At 39.9% G+C, this 23,367-nt stretch overlaps 2 protein-coding genes across 2 annotated transcripts; one reads left to right on the plus strand and one right to left on the minus strand.

Moving 5' to 3' along the window:
* Nucleotides 1-3,536: 3,536 nt before the first annotated feature.
* Nucleotides 3,537-6,760, minus strand: LOC138951502 (E3 ubiquitin/ISG15 ligase TRIM25-like). The gene is made up of 3 exons (XM_070323109.1): nucleotides 6,655-6,760; nucleotides 5,294-5,940; nucleotides 3,537-4,115 (listed from the first exon to the last, which is right to left on the minus strand). Exons 2-3 carry the CDS (start codon nucleotides 5,936-5,938, stop codon nucleotides 3,642-3,644), a joined length of 1,119 nt encoding a protein of 372 aa, XP_070179210.1. The 5' UTR covers nucleotides 5,939-5,940; nucleotides 6,655-6,760; the 3' UTR covers nucleotides 3,537-3,641.
* An 833-nt stretch (nucleotides 6,761-7,593) lies between these two features.
* On the plus strand, nucleotides 7,594-18,742 carry LOC138951482 (zinc finger protein 90-like). The gene is made up of 3 exons (XM_070323084.1): nucleotides 7,594-7,702; nucleotides 10,586-10,671; nucleotides 13,123-18,742. Exon 3 carries the CDS (start codon nucleotides 13,568-13,570, stop codon nucleotides 15,785-15,787), a length of 2,220 nt encoding a protein of 739 aa, XP_070179185.1. The 5' UTR covers nucleotides 7,594-7,702; nucleotides 10,586-10,671; nucleotides 13,123-13,567; the 3' UTR covers nucleotides 15,788-18,742.
* Nucleotides 18,743-23,367: the final 4,625 nt, after the last annotated feature.

Raw genomic sequence — 23,367 nt, forward strand, 5'->3', positions numbered from 1 at the left:
ACACAGACATTCAAAACTGCGAAATTCCTATTTATTTTACACACAAAACCTTAGAAATACATGTAATGGGAAGGGACACAAGTACATAATAGTAAAGAGTTGAAATGCAGCAATAATACCGGACCCGTTATTCCCATTATCAGTTATCTGTCTGTTTGTTTGTTTATTTGTTGCTTAACGTCCAGCCGACTACGCAGAGCCATATCAGGACGAGGAAGGGGGGGATGAAGGGGGCCACATGTCAAGCGATTCCTGTTTACAAATGCACTAACCCATTACTTGTGTCCCAGCAGGCTTTAGTAAAACTAAATTAATACCTACTGGAAGATTACCAGTTTCCAGTATGTTAAAATAGGCTTAACCTATCTACTGCTGGACTTACATCAGAACACTAACAGATTAAACTATACATGAATCGCGAGACAAGCGGCAAGAGAAGAGATTTTTGGAAAAAATACAGGTGAATGAGCAAGAAGGCAGAAAAAAGAAAAGAATTCATGAAGAAAAAGAGAGCATGACAGGAAAGAGGAACCAAAAATCTACCTAACAGCAAACTAGAAAGCTCCTGCGGTTCCAAAAACAGGAGGGGCTTTTAATTTCATAACCGCAGTGCCCCACTGCGGGAAGTTATCTGTCTCCGTTATTCCCATTATCAGTTATCTGTCAAGTCATTCCTAAAAGTTTCCAATGAGTGTGTTACATTTCACCAAAAAAATCAAACTTTAGGACACTGTCAAGATATTCACATGAAAAATGCATGCAAAAGAATGAAAAATAAAAGAGCAAAACCATAACAACCTAACAATGATGTCTTATGACTTCTACCATGCTCCAATTCACAATACAGAGAAGATTTTCTCACTTTTAACACTGAGTGTGTTACATTTCACCAAAAAAGTCTTACTTCACATTATTTTGTAAGGTATAAAGCATATATATATCCATCCACTTGGTAATGAAAACAATACACTGTACAAAAAAACTTGATAACCCCAACAAAAAAATCATAGGTTGAAGGCGGATTTTGAAGTTATCAAGAAAAATGCTGTTTATTCGCCAATGAGTGTGTTACAAAACACTGTCATAACATGAACAAAACGTTGTTCATATTCAGTGCATTCAGTTAATTGTGAAATTAATCGTAAGAATGACAGTCCATGGTTGCTACACAACTATTGAAACTATTGTTGACACATTCCCCGACAGCAATAATCTGCATATCTAGGTACCCTAGGAAAGTGTGTGTGTTACAGGAACACCAATAAACAAAACAACGATCAAACAAGTTCTCAAAGAACTGAAAAGATTACTGTTTCAGCAGTCAATCTATTCTTAGTTCCACACACTTCATACGTAGTCTGCAAAAAAATCAAATCAGAACAAGATAACTGTACAAACCATTGGAGTGTGTTACCTCTCACGATGTGCGAGTGGTGTGAGTAACACACTCAACACTGTTCCTAAAAAAAAAACTCTAATTCAAAACAATAAACACAGACATCATTTTCTGTTTACTTGATTCATTCCTTGCTTTGTTCCAGCAAGATTTAAATAATTTTCAAGATAACTGTACAAACTATTGGAGTGTGTTACCTCTCACGATGTGCGAGTGGTGTGAGTAACACACTCAACACTGTTCCTAAAAAAAAACCTAATTCAAAACAATAAACGCAGACATCATTTTCTGTTTACTTGATTCATTCCTTACTTTGTTCCAGCAAGATTTAAATAATTTTCAAGATAACTGTACAAACTATTGGAGTGTGTTACCTCTTACGATGTGCGAGTGGTGTAACACACTCAACACTGTTCCTAAAAAAAAAAACTCTAATTCAAAACAATAAACGCAGACATCATTTTCTGTTTACTTGATTCATTCCTTACTTTGTTCCAGCAAGATTTAAATAATTTTCAAGATAACTGTACAAAGTATTGGAGTGTGTTACCTCTCACGATGTGCGAGTGGTGTGAGTAACACACACAACGTAAAAAAACATATATTTCTTTTTCCTGTCATTTATTTCATTAAAATGGCATGAAAACAAAGCACAAGGTGAACTGTATGGAAAGACTATAGAAAAGGCCAGAAAAAACACATGCAATGACATGAAAGCTGAATAACTTGGGAAATTGGTTGAATCGTCTCAAACAGATGTCTTTAAAAATCAAAATAAAGAAAAATCTTTGTCCTAAAAAATGCAAATTTTATCAAAACAAATCACAATAACACTTCTAACTTTCAGATGAAAAAAAAAGAAAGTAAGTTGTTATTTAGTGAAAATAACAGTGTTTCAAACTGCAGGTGAGTGTGTTACAGACAACGAAAAACCAGTGGTTCTTACTTTGGCCGTTATCTTCGATGTCCTCCATGCCACACTGAGTTCTCAGTTCGAGACAGTGAATGTAACACCAAAGTACACAACAACGAACTTAAGACTTATTTTCATTGCTTTGTCTTCTGTGTTTGTGCATAAAAAAAATTTTGGTAGTAGATTGTTCTTTCTTGTCCAAGTTTATCGCTTAGTTCAACGTCTGTCATCATTATTAAAAGCGCGGCAAAAGCCAAAACTGCCTACGTGACTCCGAACACGAAAAGTAACACACTCGCCGTTGGATCTAAACTTGATCTCAGCCGACTGTTGGGGTGAGGTACTGGTTATCGTGCAGTATGTAAACAATAACTAACACCTCTTTCCATCTTCATCAAGTTCTTATCCAAGCAGTGTGTGTAGGACGCACAAATACGACGTTTCGACACCAAGTAAAAAAGTGTCCCAACTTCCGGCCCAAAAATCGACTTAAATTCACTCTACTATTGCGCCTTGCTCGAAAACAAAGTCATCAAACCTTTCGGTTTCCACCAGAATAGTAACTTTATTCATATCTGCACCCCGTGTCAGTACTTTCAAAGGTAGAATAAACCACAACTGAACGTGTGGGGCGTTTGAATGGGGTAAGGGTGGAGTTCGACGCCATTTCTGAGCCGTGACCAAATCCTTTCGTGAAATGATGTCAGCATGTTTTTGCGATTGGTCAATGCATTTCAGAGCGCCGGACTACAAGTACAACATAATGTCGGTCACATTTGAAATTAACGCTACTTGAGATTGCTTTCCATACGAAGTAAAAGGGAGCATAGGATTAGTTATCAACTTAGCTCGAGTGTGATCGACAGAACATACATAACATTACACAAATACAAACGGAGAAACTCGGAAACAGAGGAGTCGACACATGCTCGAGAACTCACATGTAACGTTAGAAGTTCAAATGTATTTTTTTTACCCCGGCAGTCACGAGTCCAGGTCATGAGTTCGAATCGCTTAACTGACAAGGACATTTTGTTTTTACATATCTATTTTTTCAACTTTTTTCAATTTTCTGAACTCGTTATTCTTGTAATTTAATCATTTCAATTACTTCCAAAGGTTTGACTGATGTATTGAAGATCGAATTTATCAAATGCAGGGTACAGCAGGAGAGAGAGAGAGAGAGAGAGAGAGAGAGAGAGAGAGAGAGAGAGAGAGAGAGAGAGAGAGAGAGAGAGAGACTGGGAAGACAGACAAAAGGAGATGCAAATCATGAGTCACCAAAGCACAAAAAAGAAACAGAGCTACATCCGACACCATCTGTGTATTATTTTAATGAATAAAGTGCAACTTTACCATCTGTTGTTGTCGTCGTGGTTGTGAGTCTAACACACAGACACATTCACCCAGCAGCTGCTTCAGTTGGTTCACTGAGGCTTGATTCAGAGCTAAATGCCCAACCTTTCTATTTGAGCTGATGAAGCCAGACACTCCCTGGTTTTGCAAACTGGTTAGGCCTGATTTCAGCTTGGTCAAGATACCGAGCATGGCATCATCAGGAGCAGATGCAAGCTTCCCCATCAGCGAAACATGACCTGCTAACCCTGTCTTGTAACTCTCAAGGTTTGCCTTCGAAGTTCCTCTCTCTACAAGGAAGGCTTTCTTTCTCATACAGAGGTCAGCGTTGATTTTGTCACGTTTCACATCTAAAGCTTTCTGCAAATCCTCAAAGACAGCCCGAACCACGTCTTCCATGGCGCTGAACTTTTCTGTTGCAGCTTTAACCTCCTCATCCAGTTCTCTGATCTGAAAACAAACACATGTAAAAAAAACAATAAATAAATAATATAGACAGGTTGAATAAAAATGGTAAGCAGAAACTTGTACCTGTGGGAGCACCTTCAATCTTTTTAAAAAGTTCAGAGCAAAAAAATCAGAAACAGTAACTAACTTTACTAAGCTTTCTTATTAGGAACTAGATTATAAATATTCCTCAAACATTTATAATTAAGAGTTTAAAAACAAATCAAAACAAGTCGCGTAAGGCAAAATAACAACATTTAGTCAAGCTGTCGACCTCACAGAATGAAACTGAACCCACTGCTTTTTTCACCAAGACCACATACTCGTAGTTTCGTCAGTCCACCGCTCGTGGCAAACGCAGTGAAATCGACAAGCCATGCAGAATAGTCCGGTAGAGTAGTGGTCGCACTAAGCAGGATAACACGCTTTTCTGTATGTCCATTCTTTTTAGCTTACTGAGTTTGTTTTTAATCCAAACATATATCTATATGTTTTTGGAATCAGGGACCGACAAGGAATAAGATGAAATTGGTTTTAAATCGATTTCGGAAAATTATTTGTATTCATAATTTTCATATTTTTAATTTTCAAAGCTTGTTTGTAATCCAAATATATGTATATGTTTTTGGAATCAGGAAATGATGAAGAATAAAATGAAATTATTTTTCAATCGTTTAATAAAAAAATAATTTCAATTACAAGTTTCCGATTTTTAATGACCAATCTCATTCATTAGTTTTTAAGCCACCAAGCTGGAATGCAATACCAAAGTCCGGTCTTCGTCGAAGATTGCTTTGCCAAAATTTCAAGCAATTTGATTGAAAAATGAGGGTGTGACAGTGCCGCCATAACTTTAACAAAAAGCCGGATATGACGTCATCAAAGGTATTTATCGAAAAAAGGAAAAAAAAACGTCCGGGGATATATATCATTCCCAAGAACTCTCATGTCAAATTTCATAAAGATTGGTCCAGTAGTTTAGTCTGAATCGCTCTTCACACACACACACACACACAGACAAACACACACACACCACGACCCTCGTCTCGATTCCCCCTCTATGTTAAAACATTTAGTCAAAACTTGACTAAATGTAAAGAGGAAAAGTATAAAAGATAGCAGATAACTAATCTTCCTTCAAACCCCCCCCCCCCCCCCCCCCCACCCGTCTTTTGTACAACCTTTGCCACGGCTGTGTCCTCTTTCGTCTTCATTACCACTGCCTGTTTCTTGAGATCTTCCCTCTTCTTTTTAGCGGCCTCTTCCACTGAGCCCACATCGGAACACGAGCGATGATTGCACGTAGCACACATCAGACAGATCAGCTCCTCGTGTTTGGAGCAGTAGATCTCCGCCACTTTATCCTTGTGGTTGCTGCAGAACGAGTGACGACTCTTAACCAGTTGGTCTGCAGATAACGTGCCAAGATCTTCAAGCGTATGACTTTGAGTAAACGGGCTCTTTGAGTGCGACTTCGTACATGAGCTGCACAGTTTAATACTGCACTGGAAACAGAACAATTTCGCCTCAACGCTGGCATCACACACACAAACATTTGGGCTGCTTAGGAGACGCTGGCTTTCCACCACAGCGGCTGTCACAAAGTCAGTTGGAAAAGAATCAACTTTACTTCCATAGTCTGAAGGTTGTTTCTCATTCCTTGGAAAGATCGGCGCGCGGCAAAGAGGACAGCCTTGGTTAGCCCCCTTCTGAAGCCAGGTGATGATACAGTCGCGGCAAACGAGGTGAGTGCACCGAAGAATTTTCGGTTCCTTGAAGTCCTCGTGACAAACAGAACATTCCAGGTGACTTATGGCTGCTGCCATATCTGAAAGCAAGAACATGCATATTGTCTTTACGTTTTTCGTAAGTTTAAATTAAGTGGAACTTTCTGAATTCCTTGATTTACATAATTCATACAAAATATATTAGATTCCATACTTTCTTACAATCCTGACGAAGGCAGTTCATCTACCGAAATATTGATAAAAACGTACATAATCTGGTTACTGGCGTGTCTGCTTTTTATTAAAATATACATGTATACATAGATTTCAAGTTCAAATCAGTCATAAAATTGAAAAGAACACATACATGCAAAACGACAGTGCACTTTTCTGCATTTTTCTGCACTTTTGGTTTAGGTTTTGTTTTTGTTTTTTGTCGGCATATTCCAGAGACAATTTCCATGTGTGTACATAAATTTGAGTTTGCTGCAGTTTTCTTATTTCGTTGCTATTATGAGTGGATCAACCTAAATCCAATTACCCTTCACGAGAATATATTGACAAAGAAAAGTGTAATCAGTAATCTGATATCAAAGGGAAAAAAGCTAACAAACACCTGGATGTTGTAAGAAACATAAAACTGCGAATATCTACCACATTCCTGGGGAACCGAAAGTAGAAATGAACATGAAATTGATGAATTCCCAGGGTTTTCGTTCCCTCTAATATTCTGTTTGCTACAAGCAAATCTCAACCTTGAAAGGTAGTAATGGTATATTTGAAATCAAACTAACGACTATCTGCATACGAAATACCTTATGTTTAGAATGTGAAGATTGAACAGCTTTCGGAACTTTGAAAACAGATTCCAAGAGCAGACCAAAGCAATCGGGGAAACTCCGTCATGAGAGTCCACGTGACTACTTGACTTTCCCGCGAGTCGTCGAAGGGGAGTAACCGATTTTCACTCGCGAGTGTATCTCAGTCTTGGCTTGGTTTCCACTGGCTTTTCTTTACGAACAAAGAGAGAGAGGGGATGGGATGCACGCACTGCACACGCAAAAAGCATAGACATTTTTTTTTAAAGAAGAAAAAGATGCCAACTCAACTGTACGGGGTTAATTTTAAGATGCAGGATATAATATTTGGCTATCAAGACACAAGTTGTTGTAAAAAGATGAGAAATTTTGTAAATCACGTAATATTAATTGGGAAAATGTGTATTAGTATTTTTAGAAAGACAACTTGTCAGGGATCAGTGTTCGTAATTTTCGAGTTTCAAATATTAAGTAGAAAATTTGATTTGTAAATATAAGGAATTAAAAAAAAATAAAAATAAAAAAAATTAAAAAAAAACTGTACGGGGAAAAAAATGAAAAGTGTCTGAGTAATGACAGAGACATAGATAGATGTATGTCTCTGGTAATGAATAATTACGTGTGTGTGGGTACGTGTATGTGTGTGGTCGTGTGTGTCAGTGTGTATGTGTGCCACGGTGTGTGTGCGCGCGCGCGCGCGCGCCGTACCTCTAGCCATAGATGTGTATTCGACATTTTATTAAAATTCTGAAACCCTGATACATGTACCTAATTTTCTGTTTTGTTGTTGTTGGTTTCTTTCTCTCTTTCTTTGTTAATTTGTGTGTTAGTTTTGAAGCGCAAAGCTAAAACCAACTCGTTTGATGAGGGGGTTTGCTTCTTTGCAAGTAAAGCTTACTTGTTTCCTGCGATTTTGGTGTTTCGACGTCTGTGTGACTTCCGGTTTCCGTCGGCTTCGGTGATCATCGATTGTATTGATTGCCTGTACCCTACGCCTTGAAAAGAGATGTTGTTCTCAGATTTCACCAAATTTCCTTAGTTAGTGGTAAGTGAGTGAAGCAGAGAACGAAAGTGAATCCACATTTGGCACACATATGTAATGTTTCAGTGCGCTAATTGTGTTGCTTTTCCCCCAGATCTTTCATTTGTCGTAAGAACAAGAACTTAGAGTTAGACTAGAGAAGGGCGTATTGGATTTTGAGAAGAAGAAACAAATCAAAAACGAACACCAAAGTAGAGCTTTTGCTCCTGTTTCAGAGGTGTGGTGGTGTCGAAAAAATGCGTCTCCTTCCAATGAGATTTATGATCTGCATTTTATAGTTTGCATGCATACCATGCGAAGGTGTCCATTTAAAACTCAAGACACCAGCGATAATGTTGACAAGATTTCTGTTGACCATGCTCATGAAAGTTGAAACTGTCAAAGTAACACTAACAAACAACCATAAAAATGTTTCCATCAACAGTGTTGTTGCCAGCCTAAGAAGACAATAGGTCATTTGGACCTCCCTAAAAGAAAACAAAAGGTCCAAATGTCCTGGCTTTAAAAAAACTATAGGTCCAAATTGTATGGCCATACCTTTGATACATGCAATGCAAAATAACTTACAGTCCGGAGTTAAATCTATCTTTTTACGCAAAAATGACAATAAAGCAATTGAACAATGATAACACTTTGCTTTGATGTCGCTTCCTAGTTTTAATTGTTCATAAACTTTGCGAGGAGAAAGAGCCTGACATTCCTGGCCTACCCTTTCCAATACAGTGCCCGGTGTGCGAAGGTAGGGATCCTGCCTGATCTTCGCATTACCATGCTGTAGTATTATATTGATGAACTTTGTGCCGTTTTCGGTAAATATGTACACCGGCTGGATAGGGTATTTCCGTAAACGCAGCCTCGAGTGTCAATGACGACAAACACAGACTCGGCACCGAGTGCATTTTTACTTGTAGCGAACATGAGCATTTCGATCGGGGTTTGTTTTCCGACTTTGCAACTCCCATTCCATTCATTGCAGACCTTGTCCGCCTTGTACGAATATATGTATCGGTCAGTTGACCACCAAAACGTAACAACTATCGGTCCATCGACCGGACAAGGCTAGGTCCAATGTGTCAAATCAGAAAGGAATGCGTCAGAGACCGAAGACCAAGGCCTGCTTCAACACAAAAGCACCACGCTCGAATTGTCTTGCACCTACCATTAATGAGACACTGACTTTGAGCGCTTTCAAAAATGTCTAAGAAGATGTCAACATTTTAGAATTAAACTAAGTATGATGCATTGATGTACAAGGGGGCGGGGATGTAGCTCAGTCGGTAGCGCGCTGGATTTGTATCCAGTTGGCCGCTGTCAGCGTGAGTTCGTCCCCACGTTCGGCGAGAGATTTATTTCTCAGAGTCAACTTTGTGTGCAGACTCTCCTCGGTGTCCGAACACCCCCGTGTGTACACGCAAGCACAAGACCAAGTGCGCACGAAAAAGATCCTGTAATCCATGTCAGAGTTCGGTGGGTTATAGAAACACGAAAATACCCAGCATGCTTCCTCCGAAAACGGCGTATGGCTGCCTAAATGGCGGGGTAAAAAACGGTCATACACGTAAAATTCCACTCATGCAAAAAACACGAGTGTACGTGGGAGTTTCAGCCCACGAACGCAGAAGAAGAAGATGTACAAGGGCGTTACGGCCTATCTAATTTTTCTGGTCACTACAATAGACCCTATCGGTATTCCAAGTTCTCGTAAACTTAGGCATGTGGTTCAGCAATCTTGCGCGAGCTGCGAAAGCCAAGGTTTGAAGTTAAAAGCATTACAAAGAGAGCGTGGCTCGGGAATATTTTGCGAGAGATGCTCACATATCAAAAAGGTCTATTACAAACATTCATGCTGATAAAGTGTGTGTGTACATATTACCATCAGTCAGGTTCGTTGTGTCAAAATATAAGACCCAATCATCACACTTTAAAATATAATACTAATAGCTATTAATAATAATAATAATTCATTCTCACGGAAATGTATAGTCAGGTGTGTTTTTTCTCTTTTGTTTTAACTGCGGAAGGCCTTTTTTTTTTGCTGAGTATATTATAATTTCTGCACAGATTTTGATTGGGAGGGCAAAGTTGATGCTTAACTTTGGTGTTTACGTGCACCCGTTCAATTTTGTCACATGCATGACAGATCTTCCATACCTTGATGTTTAAATAGTGATCTGAGAAAAAAAGTTGAATAATGTTGACAGTAAATGAGTAAACTTAAAATGCAAAATACTTGTTTTTCCAGTAGGATCAGTTTGAGGAGTAGCGTTTTTACTGTGGACCCCCACTAGGCCCCCTTTTGAAATCTACGAAAATCTGAGAAAATCAGATCTTAACAAATAAAAAGTCTTAAAATGGATGTAAATTGACAGAAGTTCTGTACAGAAAATCTGAATAAGCAAGGTCTTTGATTTAAAAGACAGAGTCTTAGATTGGGAGGGTTCTATTGTAGTTCAGATGTAGCTCAGTCGGTAGCGCGCTGGATTTGTATCCAGTTGGCCGCTGTCGGCGTGAGTTCGTCCCCACGTTCGGCGTGAGATTTATTTCTCTGAGTCAACTTTGTGTGCAGACTCTCCTCGGTGTCCGAACACCCCCATGTGTACACGCAAGCACAGGACCAAGTGCGCACGAAAAAGATCCTGTAATCCATGTCAGAGTTGGGTGGGTTATAGAAACACGAAAATACCCAGCATGCTTCCTCCGAAAGCGGCGTATGGCTGCCTAAATGGCGGGGTAAAAATGGTCATACACGTAAAAGCCGTGGGAGTTTCAGCCCATGAACGAACAAACAAACAAACAAACAAACTTATTGATAGCAAATCTGTCCAGACTTGTGTCATTAGCAAGCATTGTTAGTCTTTACTTTTAACTTCATGCTTTCTATTTCAGAACCACAAGAGCTGTGCTTAATCCAGTCATGCGCATGATCCAGCACACGTCAGTCGGTTTTCTGCCAGTGTGAGCAGGTACTGAAGGTAAGGAACAATTATTATTGGTTATTCAAGATAAGCCCGCTACTAACTACAGCCGAACCAAGCCAAACTAGGTTCGGCGAACGTTGCACTATGTCATCAAATCAGGGGATTCCCCTGTTTTGGGGTTGCTGCTGCAACGTTCGAGGTTCACAGATTCACTCCTGCAAACCTTGCAGCGTGTCACTGTAACCTTAGATGAACTGACTTTTCATTGGTTGAATATTTGTGTATCTTCACCCTTGAAGAGTGACAATAATGGCGGCTATAACGCCATCAACTGATCACGAGTCTTCTCACGTGATATTTCTTGTTCATGTGACCGGTGTCACCGAAATATTTGCCGCTAGTTAGTATACCAAACAAGGCACGGTGTAACATACTAACATTCGCCTACCATTCACAGAACCTAGTTCGGCTTGGATCAGCTGTAGTTAGTAGTGGCCTTTAGAGGCACACTCCTTCTCATAAAGACAGTTCGGCTGACCTCCTCAGAATTGGCCAGGTTTTTGGCTCACGTAAGTGTAGCCTATGCGATGCTAACTTTTGTCTGTCTGTGCGTGCGTGCGTGCGTATGTATGTATGTCTGTGGTAGAAACTTTAACATTTGAAGACGTCACAACATTTGAAGACGTCACATTATGACGTAAGAGGGTTAGACGTCACGCGAAGGAATTACTGAAAGTCTCGGTCATTGTTAGTTTTGAGCGGGCAGAGACTAGTTTTTTCTTCGAAATCGGCCATTCAGATCTAGATCTAGTGTCTCGCTTTCTTGCACAGTGTCACCTATGCCGCTTACTGTGTGTGTGTATGCAGGGCCGGATCTGGGGGGGGGGGGGGGTCCTGGGGTTCCGGAACCCCCCCCCCCCCCCCTGGCCATCCAATGTACCTCTCGGAGAAAAAAAAATGTGGACTTTGGACCCCTGCCTTCAGTTGGAACCCCCCCCCCCCTCAAACGAACTTGGTCCAGCCCTGGTATGTGTGACGAAGTGATTGAGTTTGTGTTACTGTTTGTCGATTTCTTACGTGAGCCTTGAAGGCTTCGCCTCTTGTTTTTATATGGGGAAAAGACCCTCCATCCTGATCATCTAAGATGGTGAGTCCAACTCCTTTCACGAGAAGGAGTGTTCCTTTAAACTAGCCTGTCTGTGTCTTGATGACATTCTAGTATACATGTGTGTGTGTGTTGGGCTGGAGGAGGAGAGAGAGGGTGTATGCATGTGAGTGTGTTAAAAAGAGATGGAGCCTTAAAATGGAGGTACATTTGCTGATGTATTATCTTGCGAAGCAAAAATGTGACAATGTATTGTCTTCTTCTTCTTCTTCTGCGTTCGTGGGCTGAAACTCCCATGTACACGTGTTTTTTGCTCGAGTGGAATTTTACGTGTATGACCGTTTTTTACCCCGCCATTTAGGCAGCCATACGCCGCTTTTGGAGGAAGCATGCTGGGTATTTTCGTGTTTCTATAACCCACCGAACTCTGACATGGATTACAGGATCTTTTTCGTGCGCACTTGGTCTTGTGCTTGCGTGTACACACGGGGGTGTTCGGACACCGAGGAGAGTCTGCACACAAAGTTGACTCTGACTCTGAGAAATAAATCTCTCGCCGAACGTGGGGACGAACTCACGCTGACAGCGGCCAACTGGACACAAATCCAGCGCGCTACCGACTGAGCTACGTCCCCGCCCCAATGTAGTGTCTTATTAGAGAGAAGTCTCAAGTCAAATGAGAGACTGGGGTAGGGTGAGATTTATTGCATGAACTTTGATTAAGGCAATGAGCGGCACTAGAACGACCAAAATGAAACATGGAAAATACATGGAGTAACTCAGTTTTCTGCGTAGTTATTGAAGTGACTTATATAAAGAAATGAAAAAATTGCGAAAACTAAAGGACATTGATTGCCGTCGCTATGGAAACTGGCATACACAGCGCCATATTGGATTTCTAGGAAACGGTTTTACAGCAACATCATACAAAATGCTTAATATTTGGCACAAAGATACACAAGACTTTTATCTACAATCATATAGAACGATATTGTGACAAAAAACTACAGTTGAATTTAAATTAATTTTAGAAATAAAGATTTATGGATATGCAGAAATTCATTAATCCTTATTACAAAAATTAATTTAAATTCAACTGTAGTCTGTAGTCAAAATATTGTTATTATTATGCATGTCTGATGTATGATGTTGCTGTAAAACCGTTTCCTAGAAATCTAATATGGCGGCTGTTTCCATAGCAACGGCAGTCTGTGTCCATTAGTATTTAAATTTGTTCCATTTATTTGTATAAGTCTCTTCAATAACTACCCAGAAAACTAGGTTATTTCATGTATTCTCCAAGTTTAATTTTACTGCCGCTCATTGCCTGAATATGAAAGGTAGCAAAAGTGCAGTGTTGGTTAGTTTCTTTAATTCTTTAGTGATTTTCTTTTTTTCAGGCTTGACAGGTTCATCCCCAAGCTTCAATCCACCCGTCTGGACCTGGGAGAGGACACTTCAGTTTGCATCAGACCAACACTTGACAGCCTAGACTTTTTCAGTGAAGGAATTGACAATGCAAATACTGTATTGATTTCATCATCAGATCAACATTGGAGAGGAAAACTGGCCTAGCAAAACTGTTTCACAGCGTCAAAGACAGTTTTAATGCATCACACGCATGTGACAGTGACAGCAATCAGAAGTAGAACAAATATATATATAGGCTGTGCTTAACGGACATAAAGCATGTGAACAAACCTTTTTTCAGAGACACACTGAGATATGAGCCAACAGTTCAACCCTTGGAGCTTATAGAGATCAATATCAACATTGTTTTGAAGTGTGACTGAAAGGCACTTTGAACACACACACACAGTGACGGAATCATTGACATTCATCAGAATGGAAATCCCAGAGCATTCTAATCACGATGCGACTATGAAAACAGAAACGATAGACACTTCAGAAGAAGAAGAAGAGGACTTGCCAATGCAATTTGAGAAACAAACAGTTGCAGCAATGGCAAAGGAATCCTCACACTCACAGTTCAGAGTTGACAGAGTTGATGCAGAAATTCAGAGTAAGAATTGTGAAGCACTGGCAACTAATGTAGCACATACTTATTCTTCAGATAGAGAGAAAGAGGACTTACCAATGCAATTTGAGAACAGGACAGTTGCAGCAATGGCAAAGGAAACCTCACAGTTCAAAATTCGCAGAATTGATGCAGAAATTCAGAGTAAGAATTGTAAAGAATTGATCACTAATGTAGAAAGAGAAGGAGAAGACTTGCCAATGCAATTTGAGAAAAAAACAGTTTCAGCAATGGCAAAGGAAACCCCACAGTTCAAAGATGACAGAGTTGATTCAGAACTTCAGAGTAAGAATTGTGAAGAACTGGCGACTAATGAAGAAAATCCTTATTCTTCAGATAGAGAGGAAGAGGCGTTGCCACTGCAGTTTGAGAAACAGTCAGAAGCAGAGAGGAACACGGATCCGCCGTCCGATACTAATAGAGACAAAACAGACGAGATCCATGTTGGAAAAGTTGAAAGCCCCAAGAAGGTTGATAAAGATGTTAAAACAGAAACCACAAAACGTTCAGGTGAAACAAGCAGGCGCTTTTCCCTGAAGCTTGCCTTAAACAAAACTGCCTGCAAAAGGAAAGCTAGCGGAAAATCTGCAACAAAAAATGCTGAAGAGACAACACACAATGAAGGAGAAAGTACAGAGGACTTCAATGAAGTGGTCGTGAAAATAGAGAGAAGGGACTCATCAGATGAAGAAGAGCTGCCTTTGCAATTTCAAACAAATCTCCACGGAGAGAAACAGAGCGTTGACAAAGATAAGCAAACAATTTTGCCAACTTCTATTGCGATAGCAAACATATACATGTGTGGGTTTTGTACGGACGCGTTCGATAACCCCAGCCTGTTGCTTCAGCATCTGGATGAGCACCCGAGCACGGAGCGCTTTCCAGCGTGTAGAATCTGCAGGAAAATATTTGATGACTTTTCATCGCTCCTCAGACATGCTGTGGATATACACAATGCAAAGAGACCCGAGGGTATGACCCTCGCTCCCAGTCCTGGACAGTCGCAGGAGTCGGAAGGCTCTAAGTTGGACGATGAAATTTCTGGAAAGGCAGAACGCTTCAAGTGTCCCATTTGTTTCTTAGTCTGCCAATACAAAAGCGCTCTGCATGTGCACATGAGAACTCACACTGGTGAAAAGCCGTATAAGTGCGAGTTTTGCTCTTCTGTGTACTCTCAGTTGACCTCGTTGAACTATCACCTGTTTCGTAGCCACAGTGAACTGCTGCCTTTCAGGTGCCAGCAGTGTTCGGCACGCTTTCCAAACTCCTGTGAGCTGAAAGAACACTGCAAGGAGGCTCACCCCGTGGAGAAAACACATCAATGCAAATACTGTGACTATACCCCGAAGCAGTCGGGTAACTTGAGGAAACACATGATTCGAGTCCACAAGAACGAGTTCAAGGGGGAGTTTCAGTGTGACCTTTGCCCCGACACCTTCACGAGTGCCTCGGACATGAGTCGGCATCGTACGCGAGTGCACCTCAGCGAGAAAAAGTTCAAATGCGAGATATGCTCTGCTTTTTTCACGGGCAAGATTCTCCTCAAACAACACTGGACCAAAGACCATAAGTTGAAACCGTACAAATGCGACCAATGCCACGCAGCCTTCGGTGAAAAGACCAGTTTAAAATCTCACCTCTTGATACACACGGGGTTGAAACCTTTCAAATGCGAGGAATGCCCTGCAGCGTTCAGGCAGGCTTCCAACCTGACCAACCACATGAAGATTCACTCAGACACAAGGACCTATCAGTGCGAAGTCTGTGATGCTGCCTTCAAGCAAGTCGGCGGGTTGATTAGTCACAGAAAGATACACGAAGTGGAAAGGCCGTACCAGTGTGACCTGTGCACAGCCAACTACAAACACTCCTCCGCATTGAGTCAGCATCGCAGCAAGGTGCATTTCAGTGGAAACAAATCGTACAGCTGTGACATCTGCTTGGCAGAATTCACTGGACCGAATCATGTAAAACGCCACAAATCCATAGACCATGTTGAACTTAAAGTTAAAGATTCGTCCAAGTAGTCCGGACCAAAACATTTGAAAAAACACAGATGAAGGTGCATTTCAGTGGTAACAAACCACACCGGTGAGACATCTGCTTGGCAGAATTCACTGGACCGAATCACTTGAAACGCCACACAGACATCGTCCAAGTAGTCTGGACCAAATGATACGAAACACTACAAATCAAGGTGCAATTTAGTGGTAACGAATCGTACAGTTATGACATCTGCTTGGCAAAATTCACTGGACCGAACCATGTGAAACGCCACAAATTTATAGACTCAAACTAAAGAATCGTCCTACTAGTTTGGACCAAATCATGTGAAACGCCACAAATTGAAAGACCATGTTTAATTGAAAGATTCATCAAACTAGTTTGGACCAAATCATGTGATACGCCACAAATTGAAAGACCATGTTGAACTGAAAGATTCATCTAACTAGTTTGGACCAAATCATGTGAAACCCCAAAAATTGAAAGACCATGTTGAACTGTAAGATTCGTCCAACTGGTTTGGACCTTCTTCTTCTTCTTCTGCGTTCGATGCGGTTTGGACCAAATCATCTGATACGCCACAAATCCAAAGACCAATTGTTGAACCTAAAGTCTCGACCGAATATGTAGTTCACACAAAGATTTTGTCCCCCAAATAAAAACATAACCCCCCCAAGAAAACAAATTTGTTTGTTTACATGGGGGCCTAACTTTTGAGTTAAACAAAGAGAGGTGCTGCATTTATGAAGCCAACTTCAGCTTGAACTTTTTATACCACTAGTCAAGAAATTACATGTGCAGAGGAACCTCCCAAAACCTGGGCCAAAATCTGGCCTTAAAAAGGATGGAGTCTTAAAATCGGGGTAAATTTACAGATGTTATGAACAGAAAATGTTAACACTCAAGATCTTAAAAAGGAAGGGAGTCTTAAAATCGGGATAAATTTACAGATGTTATGAACAGAAAATGTTAACAATCAAGATCTTAAAAAGGAAGGGAGTCTTAAAATCGGGATAAATTTACAGATGTTATGAACAGAAAATGTTAACAATCAAGATCTTAAAAAGGAAGGGAGTCTTAAATTGGGGATGGCTTAAAGGAGAGGTTCCACTGTATTTCGTTTTCCACACAAATCATGTTCACTTCCTCAAATGAGATGGGAATGGGTTTTTATTCTGCATGGAGGAATGCAAATTATATATAATTTATTTTATTCACAGATTTTCAATTGTAAATAGAAATACACTGTATCTGTATTAGTAGATCTCTCTCTCTCTCTCTCTCTCTCTCTCTCTCTCTCTCTCTCTCTCTCTCTCTCTCTCTCTCTCTCTCTCTCTCTCTCTCTCTCTCTCTCTCTCTCTCTCTGCATGGAGGAATGCAAATTATATATATGTTATTCACAGATTTTCAATTGTAAATAGAAATATACTGTATCTGTATTAGTAGATCTCTCTCTCTCTCTCTCTCTCTCTCTCTCTCTCTCTCTCTCTCTCTCTCTCTCTCTCTCTCTCTCTCTCTCTCTCTCTCTCTCTCTCAGATGCTTTCTTATTCTATCACCCACAACATATGAAAGTGAAATATTCTCTTGCTTGTCTTTATTTTTGTCTCTTTTTATTACATTCTTAAAATAGATTAGATCATGTAATTGATATGAAGTAATGTGATATGGTTGTGTTTTTTTCTGGTGGATAAAACTAAAAGAAATATGTTTATTTAATTTTGACCATAATATGACATTTTACACAGATATTGCTAGCAGGCAAGCAAAAAATGACTGTGATCTGTTTCAAATGTCATATTGATATTAATACTGTACAAATAACATTTATGTTTCCATCCGTTTTAGTTCAAAGTCATTTTATGTCTTACTAAGAAACTCACACAAACATGGACTGTTTTGTATTCTCGGTGAGCCACCTATATAGCGTTGCTGTAATGCACAAACCTCGAATCTCAATTTTTGAGGTTTTGTTACAAAAACAAAAGTAAACTCCCTTTATTTTTTGCCCATTTGGTGAGAGAAGCTTGTATCTCTAGCTGCTTTTTTAAAGTAAGAAAAAGTAATTGAGACGAAAACTTGTATCTTCATTTGTTGTAAAGGAGCGCAAAAAAAGCCTGCTTAAAGGTAAACTTACGAGGTTTTTGTGCCACACTTGGACGGAAACTAACTCATAACATGGAAGATACGATGTTGCTGCCGTTGTATTTTTACCTTACACATATTTTTTTTCTCAGAAATATGAAATTTGGCCACTGAAGGTTAGGTGACAACGGGAGAAAAACTCATATAATTCTGGATGATACCTTCAGATAAAAAGCTTAGTTATCTCGATATTTTACTGAATATCATTAACAACTGACATTGACACACATTTAAACTGCTATTGCACTGTTCTAAAGAAAATATCAACCCATGAATAGAAGTTATATATTTGATGCAGTAAATTTAAAAAATAAAGTTTTTCTCAAGACAGCACAAATTTAGATATTTTGTGAAGTACAGCAAGGATATATAGTCAGCATCTAATGTCACAATCAATATTGTAATTTTGGAAAGGGAGTTGTTGGTTTGTTTGTCAGTTGGTGTCTTTGTCATATCATATGTGATCTGCCCTGAAAGTGGCGAGTATTTTACTCGCCATGGCGAATAGAAACAGGTAACTGGCGAGTACACATTTTCATCTAGTCGCCATGCAAATGTAGTAACGTTGCTGAACCAAATGCTGAAATGGTTGGTTTGGCCAGTCAATTTTGCTCTCTGGCTGGTACATTTTGAGAAGCATTTTGCACCATTTTTGGACTTTCTGGGCTGGTGATGCTCTTATTTTATCAATAAGAAAGTTAATAAGAAAGCTGACCGTTTGATATGATTTAATTTGTATGATTTTAGGTGATATTGTCTTGCATATTTGTTTGTATTGCCGTCGTACATGGATGTGTTTACTTCAGTGTATCTCAGTAAAAAATTTAATGAACCAGGTGTACGTGTGCCTTTGTTTGTTTGTTAGTCTCTCTCTCTCTCTCTCTCTCTCTCTCTCTCTCTCTCTCTCTCTCTCTCTCTCAGAGTTTTTTGTTATAGACATAGATAGGGCTTATTGTAACAAAACAAAACAATTGCTAAAATCATTGCCGGCATTGGAAAAAAAGGTTATGTTATCCTCTCTCTCTCTCTCTCTCTCTCTCTCTCTCTCTCTCTCTCTCTCTCTCTCTCTCTCTCTCTCTCTCTCTCTCTCTCTCTCTCTGGTGTGTGTGTGTGTGTGTGATTGTTTTTGTTTGTTTAGTTATTTGCGTTTTTCAATGACCCACATGCTGTGCAAAATATAAGTGAATGGCCGTGTACATTCAATCACAAACCTTTAACAATTTTTGGGTTTAATCTAATTAAATGACACCTCAAAACACTCCCAAATAAACAATCAATAACCAACAGTGCAGAAAGGCAAAGCCCGCAGGCGCACATACACACACACACACACACACACACACACACACACACACACACACACACGCACACACACACACGCACACACACACACACACAATCTCTCTCTCACACACATACAAAACACACACACACACACATACACACACACACACACACACACACACATACACACACACATACACATACACACACACTATCTCTCTCTCACACACATACAAAACACACACACACAATTCCACATACACACACACACACACACACTATCTCTCTCTCACACACATACAAAACACACACACAATCCCACATACACACACACACACAGACACACACACAGAAGTCAAATCAAGTAGCACTGAAAATAACGGAAGTATTCCTTCCTATCAGTTAACAAGTTACACCACCCCTGTTACATAATGCATGGACACGTCGCCTGAAGCGATATATTAGTCAATTGGTGTCAAACTAAAAGATCAACACACACAAAAAAACAGTCATCGCCGAGATTACGTTTAGAAAGTCACCCCCCGCGGGTTAGGGGGAAGAATTTATCCGATGCTCCCCAGCATGTCGTAAGAGGCGACTGACGGATTCTGTTTCTCCTTTTACCCTTGTTAAGTGTTTCTTGTATAGAATATAGTCAATGTTTGTAAAGATTTTAGTCAAGCCGTATGTAAGAAATGTTAAGTCCTTTGTACTGGAAACTTGCATTCTCCCAGTAAGGTCATATATTGTACTACCGTTGCAAGCGGCCCTGGAGCAATTTTTTGATTAGTGCTTTTGTGAACAAGAAACAATTAACAAGAGGCTCTATCCCATCTCCCCCCCCTTTCCCCGTCGCGATATAACCTTCGTGGTTGAAAACGACGTTAAACACCAAATAAAGAAAGAAAGTTTAGAAAGTCTCGGCAAAACATACCCGAACACCGAAACGGGTTTCGCTCGTCTCCACAAAGCAAGCAAAGTACTCACTGAACCAATTTCTTTCATTCTGAGCACATTTTTAGAGTTAACATGATATATCTATTTTTATTTATTTTATTTAGAAGAAGATGAGGAATACAATGCAATAATTTTGTAATCTGTTTCTGACAAGTCGATGTTAAATGACAACGTTAATGATCAAACTAGTAATTCGCTAGTTTTTAAAGGCTGACATATAGTCCTATTTAATTAGTTTAATTACTTCCAGGGCTTTTCCCATCGTTGCGGGGATGTATAAATTAAGCTTCCTGCAAAGTTTTAGGTTTGAAGTCCTTACCAATTACGAGAAATAATTAATTCTTTATTGCATTGTTTAGCAACAGTTCTCCAGGACTTGGGCTATTTTTAGACCGTGACGTCACTTAGTGACGTTTCGTAAACCAAACGGATGGAGTCGGAGACAGTCAAAGCGCAATTTTGCAATACTGAAATAATTTTTTCTGTGTTCGAAAGCTACAGCCAATCGTTATTATATCCCCTTAGGTACAGTTTTATAACATTATTGGCCCATGTAAACAATATGAATTAATTGATGAACGCTACGAATATGGCAGCCTGCTTCCGAGCTGAAACTGCAATCCCACAGTCATCAAGACTTTGTCAAACGGATTGCGTGACCAACATTTCTTGGTTGTGAATTGGGTGTGATTGTGCCCCCTCGCCTTTCACTGAAAGCCGGATATGCTATTCTCTGATTCAGTCTCATTTGCAACATAATGTGAACAAATTTATCACCAGAATTACAAAATCAATATACTCTTTCAGCCGTGTTGTTACAAGACACTTATAACAATAGGACTGTTGGACCTGGATCCAAAATATGTATCGGTTAAAATCAGTGTTTTGGTCACAAACAATAATAATATGGTCAGTGTGTTCAGTGCACATGTGTGTGTGTGTGTGTGTGTCGGTGCCAGTGTGTGTTTGCCAGTGTGTGTGTGTGCCAGTGTGTGCCGGTGTGCCAGTATATGTGTGTGCCAGTCCGCCAGTGTGTGGGTGTCAGTGTCAGTGTGTGTGTGCCAGTGTGTGTGTGTGTGTGTGTGCCGGTGTCAGTGTGTGCCGGTGCAGTGTGTGTGTGTGTGTGTGACTGGGTACTCGTCATAATCCCTCGCCCTAGAATAATATGCCGCGGCTGAAACGTGACTGCGCAGGTATATTTTAACGTTAACCAGCTTTCGAGCGCGAAAGGTGTGTATATATATATACCAAACTCTTTAATTCTGCGTCGTATTTATTGAAGCCAATGCGGAAGATTCTAGGGGCTCTGGGGATTCAAAATTGCATGGGGATGATTATACAGGTAGCCGTTTGATTTTGGAGTCTTCTGGTTTTGATTTCTCACAGGTTTTTATGTGTAAATAGTGTGCAACTGATTTTGGGATGTTATCACAAATTGCGTATACAAGAGGCTTTAAGCAACATCATGATTTTTTTTAAATGTTATAGAAATCGGGCAGGTGATTCAGGAAATATTTAATTCAATTCAATAAAACTGTATTAGTCTGAATGCAACAAACAGACATGTATCCGGCTTTTGGCTCGTGTACGAAATAACATCACAGTAAAAAACCCAGCCTCAAAACGTATGGAAACATAAAAGTACACATCAACAAGTGTTGACCTTATCGGGGTCAAGAAGCCGCCCTTGGTAATATGGGGATGGGACACGGAGACAGACAGACAGACAGACAGACAGACAGACAGACAGAGGGAGGGAGATTTTTTTTTAAATTAATAAATTATTAAAAAAAAATTAAGTAAATAAATAAATGTTAGAAAGAATTAATGTTTAAAAAATTAAATGAATAAATTAATAAAAAAAAATTTTTTTGACCGAGCTCTTTACACGTGGTGACATGGTAGACAAACAAACACCTCGTGAAACCCGGACAAACAGGCAGAGCAAATCCAGTAAGCACCCTTTACAAGGCGGCTTAATAATCCAACGCATGTTCGCATGCTGCCGGGATAGAACGAGACCCGAAGGGAAGTAACTCATTACCGCCTCTTTCCTAAGTAAATGACGTACACACTTTTGCGTCACTTAACCTTCACAGTACCAATGATATTACTCATGAACGGCCCATACTTTCTAGGTCAACACTTGTTTTTGTCCGAAGTTCTAATCCAACGCATGCTGTCAGAGAACGAGACTCGAAGGGAAGTAACTCGGAGTTCTGAGTGCGGGAATTCCCGCAAACGTAAGAGTCTGTCAGTGGGTTTCGTCCCCTGGCTCGGTTTGTAAAAGCGTTAAAAGCTAATATCTTCCGTTTGACTACCGTTAGGAATGTAATTTTTTTTCCATACACCCGTCTAACCCTACTCCTAACAATTTCACGAAATTTGAGCTTAATTGACCCAGAGATACAAGTCTTACCCGACAAACACCGACCGACCGCCCGCCCGCCTCAAACAAACAAACAAGACAGAGCAAATCCAGTAAGCCCCATTACACTAATGACGGCTTAATAAACACATAACCCAAACCACACATATCCATACCCGCACCCTCACATACATCCTCGTACATACTCTTGTTTATAACTTGAAATACTTTATAATCACAACTGAATACATTATGGTTAATATCATTGCTAATGCTAGTCAACTTACATTAAAACTCCAAATAGCATATGTATTGAATTGAATTGAATTGAATTGAAATTTACACCACTTACATAATAAGCCCTGTGATTGTCACAATTGATCGGTCGCGGGATAGGCCTAATACGGCCACACCCTATTACCAAACCATCGTTAAAATGATTCTTGGCATGTCGTCACATTCAAAACGGTCTGTGTCATAAAGTTTGTCCTGTAGATTTCTCTAATTTAATCACATACATCATTACATGTGTTCCAAAACACTTTGAATCGGCACAGGCAAAATATCAACGAAATCCGGAACCCTTCAGTTTTGTACTCAGTCAATCGCGGCGGGTGTCCGGCTATGTCTTGAATTAGGTTTTGAATCCAAAATGTTTATATCTCTTAATATTTGTTTTCTGAAAACGGGCAAAAAAATAAAGAAAATCAGTTTTGATGCAAATTAAAGTTGCACACGGTTTCTCTGTTTTTACCAAGATCAGTCCTTGCCTTGCGGCCGTACGGGTCGAAACTGACTCCGGAGATTGTCAGATTGAGTCGCCAGTCTTGGCCTGAGAACTAAAAATCCAA

Source organism: Littorina saxatilis, linkage group LG16, assembly GCF_037325665.1.
Source record: "Littorina saxatilis isolate snail1 linkage group LG16, US_GU_Lsax_2.0, whole genome shotgun sequence".
Lineage (NCBI taxonomy): Eukaryota > Metazoa > Mollusca > Gastropoda > Littorinimorpha > Littorinidae > Littorina > Littorina saxatilis.